Raw genomic sequence first — 7,572 nt, 5'->3', positions numbered from 1 at the left:
CATCACAGTCCTACTGACAGAAGCCACAGTATGTTACATTTGTTACAGTAAAATGCTGAGTAAAATGCCACCTTTATACCGCTGGAAACTTACTGAGATGAAACATAGTTCTTTTATAAGTTAAAACATTTTTAAAAGCCCCTGTTTGGCTTTGGTTCCGTTTTGCATTTTGACAGACTCCAGCACCAAAGCATCCAGTTTTCCAGAATAAACCTGTCACTCCTGGAAAACAGGTCAGGACTTTAATAAGAAGGCCTCTTTCAGAGGGCTGTCTAAAACAAAGACCTGTGACCAAACTTCTCCCTCCTCACTTCTACTGACAATATAAAAATCTTCCTGCACTCCAGAATACAGCTCCACAGTGGATTACATATGGAGCAGCTCAGGGCTCAAACCCCTAAAATTGGAAACAGAAGTGGGATAGCTGCACATAAGAGAGAGCTCAGACACAAAGTCAGCCTAAGTGCCTTGCACAAAGGAAGAACTGAAATCAAGACACACAGGGAATCCAGAAGGTGAGAACAACCAGAGAAACAGAATAAATTCCATGGGTAAACTCACCCAAGTTCTTGGAACAAGAACAAGACCCCTATCTTCTTATTAAACTTCTCTCACAAAACAGAACAATTACTGAAGATAACTAACAGGCAGCAACAAAATTAGCCGTAGCAGGGAAGAGCATCCTATTTTTTTCAACCATTCCACTTCTGCAAGAGTCACCTGTCAGCGCACAGGCTGCCCATGTGCCCCTGCCCTGTTTGCAGCCTGTAACTGGCACCAGCTCCTGGCTGAAGACAAGGAGTCTCTGGCAAAGCTGGGCTGCCCAATCCAGCCATTCATGTACTGTGAGCACCCCTTTGCTGCAGCAGCCACAATAAACTGATTTTTTAATCACAAACCAGAAGACACATTCGAGTAGCTGGCAACATGATGGACCAACTCAGTGAATGTTTATTAGGGAAGTGATCAGTGTACATAAGCACACATACTCTCAGCAAGAGTACAGGCATGAGAGAAACAGAGCTTGAAATTCAGAGCTTCTCTACTTCCCCATGAACACTGTATGGACATGGCTGAAAATTCCAGGACAAAGTTATGAAGCACCTATGTTTTTCTAAAGTAGTTTCCATACCATTAAATTTTTTTAAGCAGCAGCTTTGTAATATTTTTTTTTTGCATTCTGCCTGCACAGAACCACTCTAGTTTTTTCTGAGTATATGAATAACAAGCATAACAACACATGGTTTTAGGGAAGTAATTTCTGAATTTAGAAAAGTAGGAATGTGTTCCCTTGCCTGTTTTGCTTGAAAACAGCTGCTCTGATATACAGTGCTGTAACTGCTCCTCCTCTAAAACCTACTGGAGTATAAAGCTGAAGCCTTTCAGCCACTTGGTACACCCAGCCTCTCTACTACTATATTGCAAATATTAGGAAAGTTATTTGGAGCACCAAATAAAAAATTTCAGTATTACAGTATCTCATGAAAGTTTAACAATGAACACAGTCTAGCCTTCTCTCTGGCTTTATTTGTATTTCAAAAGCCAATACAAAAATGTTACACACATACCAGTCACTGTTGCAGACTAGAATTTTGAGTAGACACCAGGAATTTAGTGCTGCAGCATTTTCCAACAACTTTCTATGCAACATTCTGTGTTCAGCTGAAAGGGTACTCTAATGCAATATTCAAGCCTGGTGGGTTTTTTCCAAGCTTTTGGCAAATGTGGAAAGTCCACTGCTTCCCAGTACCTCCATTATTTTTATGTAAGTGACAGCAGGTATCTACTTAAGTAGATTGTTTTGTTATATATAAATGCCACTACAAGTATGGTCCTGCTTTACTTTTGTGGCTTGGTTTAACCCAAAAAAATCAGTTCTGAAAGCACCTAGTCATACCAACAGCCTAATTACATGAAAATGTTCATCTGTTTTCAAGTATGCAAGACCTAGACAAAGCAAGTATCAATTTTAGCTACTGGATTTCCAAACAAAAAGCTTTTTTACAAGAGACAATTAAGGCTTCCATCAGCCTACCAGAGATTACTGTGAGAAACACGTCTAAGATACAGGAGCATTGGTCTATTTCTGACAGTGGTATATAAGGATTTATTAAGCTATTTTCATCCATTTATTCATTTGGCTGACATCCACCTGCCACGTGCAACATTTGAAAATGCAGTTAACAAGCTGCTAGAATAAGGAATCTGGATAGTGTTTGGTTGGATATTTTCTATTAACATAATAGGCAAGAGCTTCTAGAATTTGTCCTGTTGATATACTTCAACTCTGCCTGAAGCAAGGATGGGAAAAGAAACCCCTGCTGGTACAAAATAGTTCAAGTTTGTAAAAAAGCCACTGACTGTTTTTTAGTAACAATATTTGCACAAGCAGAAAAAAACCTCCCAGTTTCTCACAGATCTCTAGCAATATTCAAGTTAAGTTCTATTTTAATTTTTAAAATACAGAAGTTTAATGACTCAGCCAGTATAAGAGTTCTACAAACTGTATCATGGATAATGTTGCACATCTTATGACTAAGAGGAATACCAAAAGCTAGAGTGCTGCCAGTGACAGTGGTAATACAAATTGGCAATTTCAGTATTTCAGTTCAGAAAACATGTTATTCTAAACCAAATAGATTTATATAATGTATGTAAATATTTACTAGACCCAGTCACCATGCTACAGTATTAGGGTAATAAACCCTCTCATTTTGAGAATACACCAGCATAAGGTATGAACACAATGAAATCTATATGAAATTTTACAGTAACTTTCCAGAAGTATGCCTGTGGCCTATCAAATTTGGACTAACATATTGCAGATTTAAAATATTTACTTGTCTTCTTAGCATACCTAATGTGTAAGAATAGTTGCTTAATACCCAAAAATAAATATAAGCTTTCAATTGAAAGCACTTATTTTCCTAGATTTCCAAAGTGGAGTCTGAGGGGTGAAAATGCTTCAGACTTGTCATCAGTCCACTTCAGTACATAAAAGCATCTCCTGACCCAGTTTTTCGTTCAAATCCAAAAGATTTGCTTCCAGTGAAATATGACTGGAGCACTGATTTTATTCACAGCACTTCAGTCTGTTTCCATGGCAGCACTGCGGGATTCCTTCGCCACCATGAGTCGCATGAGCTGACTGTGGAATTTCTCAATCTTCTTCACGTCTTGTGCTTGGTCTGTTCTGTACAGCAAACACTGCAAGACAAAGTTCCTGATATCAGATTTCACTTCAACTGTGAACTCAACTTCACTTTATCTTGTTTGTAGCAGCTATGCATGTGTGCTTGGAACACACAAAACAAGGAGAGCACTGAAATGCTCATTAGTTACCAGGAGGCAGCACCAACACATCTACCTTGTGTTTCCAAGCACAAACATACCTGTGTTTACTTTTAAGCTTCTCCTTAATGCTCATGCCTCGCATATTGAAAACAGGGAAACTCATAATTTATCCTAGTTTCTTCTAGCTCCAAAAAGCTGTTAAAACTAGGGTTTTAAAGCTGTCCTTTTTTTGTGTTGTCTAAACATAGAACCAGATTTGAAACCTGAAGTTATTTTCCAATTCTTTATATTCTGAAAGCAAGTGTATTTTGCCTTTCACAGTCCTTGATGTTATACTGCCAGGGATATAAAATTCCCTATTTCTCATTGAAGGGGATCTCTATCCTAAGCAAAACCTGTTTTTCCAAGACAGCTCTAAATAGAGAACACAGCGTCTTGATTAAAATCAAAATCACCCAAACAAACACAAAAATCCCAAACACTAAAACAACCCAACTAAAACTCTGAAACCAGTCCCCATTTTCCCCCAACTGGTGTAAGATCTTCCTGTGACTGAAAGCAGGTAAGGCAGCCTGTCCACCAGAAGAGTTCACATTTGTTAATCATCTGACCACAACCTCCCCTATGGGATATTTCAACAAAATTACGTTTAAATTCCCCATTATGAAGTGCCCCATATTCAACATCTCACCCATGTTAAGCCCTATTACCTATCAAGACCTGCCTTTACTGGAGTTTCACATCCCTTCCAGGCACTTGAAATTCCAATGGCAGACTACTTTTCCTGGAAAGAAGAAATCTGACTCTCTTCCAAGTCTGGAGACAAGAGTGGGGCAGAATACTGCGGCTCACCCTGGACTGCAGAAAAAGAACTCCTTAGCTGTAACACTGCTGTCATTCAGTCTCATAATCACAAAGAAGGAACTTAACCCATGGTTGGAAGTTTCCACCACTCTGAGCAAAGAGAAAGGACCACACTCACACTGTAAACACCTGCTTGAAAATGCTCCTGAACTAGTCAGTGTCAATCACAGACACCACAACGAGGGAAGGCTAAGCACAAATGTTTAGAAAACTGTCAGGTACTCTCCAGGTAGTATCCAAGATCTCCCAAGCTGCCTGACATCAAAACACAAGTCTGAGTGGTACAAGCTCTAAAAGGGGAACGTGTTCAGTACTTACAGCCACATCATCTGTTACTTTGATACAGAGGTTCCCATCACAGTGTCGGTATTTGAGAACAACACGCACCTGAAACGACAAACATTTTAAGAATTAGCACTTACAGATAACAATTCTCAGAATATACTGAAGGGAATCTGCCCACATTCAGACTACCCTTTATCATAGTTATGTACTGCTCCATGTTTTCAAGCACCTCTGGCAGTTCTCAGCTCTGGTGCTGTGGGAGCTGTAATCCCATAGCCAAGGTGATGTAGAAGTTGGCCCACCACTTTGCCTAACACTGTAGACTGGTCTTCTAGCAGCATCAGCAAGGTCAACACTGGGCACATTCAGAAACCCTGCAAATACAGCAACAACAGTTGCAGAGACCTTGGAGACAGCAGGATATATCATGAGAGTCATGTTGAGATGAGACACCCCCTCGCTGTGTATCACACCCCAGAAAAACCGAATGAAAGCCAGTGTTTTTATGCATGAAACACTTCAAAAAAAGAGTAGCTCTACATGAGGACTTGAAAGGGATCAGCTGAGTGGGGTAGGCTAAACATCACCATTTTTTCTTCTATGGCACCTGAATTGTTATCACAGTTACTCCTGCAGTCACCTGCCCTGAGCTGTAACCCATCCAGCCCCTCTGGACCCTCAAATCACCAAAGTTCTCAAAGCCACACTGAGAAAAATCCACATCCTCAGTGACTGAGCATTAAAGGATTCCTCCTGAGCACAGAACCAGCCACAGAGGCTCTGTTTGAAGCCTCAGCTAACTTCAGTAACTGGAAACAAAGAAAGGTGGCACTTGAGAACATTCTGAACTCACACTGCAAACAGTTTTTATTCCACGGTGATTTGTGCTAATGGTCAACAATCTCCTTTGCTATAAATATATTTTGAAATTCCTGTTCTACAATGGATCTCATCACAGACTGACCCATTTTGTTTAACAAACTGCCACCTTCTGACCACAGCAGCAGTGTAACAGCACATCTCCTTGTGAAGATGCAGCCCCAAAAGCACACCAGAGGCTGCCAGAGGGAGCAGGTACACACCCAATGTATCAATAACCTGTTCTTGCAAAGGGGAAGACCACTCAGTACCTGGCTGGAAAACACACACCCATCTCCCACAGCTCATGCTCTTTCTTTGGCTTCCCAGCAAGCCCAATTACAAAATTGCTGGGGCTAATTCTTGCCAAATTAACAGGAATGTATTTGTGTTATGACAACAGGGTCTATATAAACCCCTCAGTAACCAGACAAATTCACTGCCATGGATGGTAAGAGATTACCTTTGGAGGCCCTGTAAGGAAAGGGGGAGAGCAACTCCTGGCTGCAGTGACATCCCTCCTCTTTCATTTAATTGAATGTCACAGAGCCTAGGAAGGCAAAACTGGGCAATTTTATTATCAGCAGCAATCACATATGGTGCCTCTGTGCTAATTAAAAGGCAGACACTAATCTGCTTTAAATAACTGGATATTAATTTAATCTTCTGACGGTTTTGCCAGTTCCCCTATTTTTGGTGAAGAAGACTAGGCCTTTTTTATAGTAGTTTTCTCAGGTGTGAGTGCCACATCACATTTTTGTGCTGCTTTTTAGGCAAACTATAATGTTTTTTCTGAAGACTGAAGTTAATTTTAATATTTGCATAAACCACATTCCCAAAAAACGTCACTGGAAACAAGAAATAATCATAAACCGAGAAGTTAAGTCCTTGAGGAATTATTCTTTAGGGTGCAAACACCTTCCAGTCTGAAACATTACTGCAGGCAGCAATGCAACATAAGAGCTAATGAAAGGACAAATTCAAATTATACATAAACGCTATAAACTCCTAAAATAAACCAATTCTTGATACTTCAGCAGAACTCTTAACCTCGGTTTCTAATGCACAGGTACAATGTCTTTGAAGTTCGGTTCTTGAGGTTCATCCCAGCTGCCAACAACACCATTCCCTCGGGATGTTGTTGGGGCTATAAAAGAGAGCTTCCTCCCATTCCATAGGAAAGGAGGGTGCAACAACAGCGAGTAATCCCCTTCCTTTTCCCCGTACTCCATGAGTACTGGTGGGGCCTCACCCAAGTGAGGTATGCTTCAGTTCTGGGCCCCTCACTTCAAGAAGCACATGGAGGTGCTGGAGAGAGTCCAGAGAGGGGCGATGGAGCTGGAGGTGCTCAGCCTGGGCAAGAGGAGGCTCAGGAGTGCCCTCATCATTCCCTAGAACTGCCTGACAGGAGGTGTAGCCAGGTGGGGATCGGCCTCTCCTCCCATGCAACCTCCGCACAGGCTTAAGCTGTGCTAGGGGAGGTTTAGGTTGGACATTAGAATAAATGTCTTCATAGAAAGGGCGATTAAACATTGGAAAGGGCTGCCCAGAGAGGCAGTAGAGTCACCATCCCCGGAAGTGTTCAAAAAATAACTCGACGTGGCACTTAGTGCTATCTGTGGTCTACTTAACGTGGCTGCATTCGGTCATAGGTTGGACTCTATGATCTCGGAGGTCTCTTCCAACCTAATCGATTCTGTGATTCTGTGATTCTCGCCTCCCCCGTGCAGTCACCAGCGAACGCTCCCTAGCCCGACACCGCCCGCCGCCCCCGCCGAGCTGTGCGCAGCTGGAGCCGCCTCCAGAGCGCCGCTCCCGCGGCCGAGCCACGCATCCTGCCCTCCCGACCCGGGCTGTCCCACCTTCATGGGGTCGGCGAGGTAGAGCTTCTCGGCGGCGCGGGTGAACTCCTCCCAGGCCTGGAAGTGCGGCATGGCCGAGCCCGCTCGGCTCCCCGCGGCCGCGGCAAGATGGCGCCGGGGGCGGGCGGGCGGGTGTGCGGCTGAGGCGCCGCCTGCCATTGGCCCGCGGGACAGCACCGCCCAATCGCGGGGCGCGGAACTCAGGGCTCCCGGCGCCGGCAGCGCACTCCCGCCACAGCGACCCCTGGAGGCGCGGCGGGATGGCGGCAGGCGCTCCCCGCCCGCCGCGCAGGGAGGGAGTGGCGGCCCGGGCTGGGAGCTCGGGGGTGGCGGGTTCGAGCCCCGGCGGAGCGCCCACCCGCCCGGGGCTGGCACCTGCGGGGCTCTGCCAGGCCAGGTACGGGCTGTC

At 44.0% G+C, this 7,572-nt stretch overlaps 1 protein-coding gene across 1 annotated transcript; it reads right to left on the bottom strand.

The window, feature by feature from the left end:
• Positions 1 to 931: 931 nt before the first annotated feature.
• SRP9 (signal recognition particle 9) lies at positions 932 to 7,289 on the bottom strand. Its single transcript, XM_058834806.1, has 3 exons — positions 7,164 to 7,289; positions 4,477 to 4,545; positions 932 to 3,207 (listed from the first exon to the last, which is right to left on the bottom strand). The coding sequence occupies exons 1-3, from the start codon at positions 7,233 to 7,235 to the stop codon at positions 3,088 to 3,090; spliced, it is 261 nt and encodes an 86-aa protein (XP_058690789.1). The 5' UTR covers positions 7,236 to 7,289; the 3' UTR covers positions 932 to 3,087.
• Between the last annotated feature and the right edge of the window lie 283 nt (positions 7,290 to 7,572).

The sequence above is a fragment of the Poecile atricapillus genome, chromosome 3 (genome assembly GCF_030490865.1).
Source record: "Poecile atricapillus isolate bPoeAtr1 chromosome 3, bPoeAtr1.hap1, whole genome shotgun sequence".
In the NCBI taxonomy this organism is placed as follows: domain Eukaryota; kingdom Metazoa; phylum Chordata; class Aves; order Passeriformes; family Paridae; genus Poecile; species Poecile atricapillus.
This window is presented reverse-complemented; position numbering and strand designations above follow the sequence as displayed.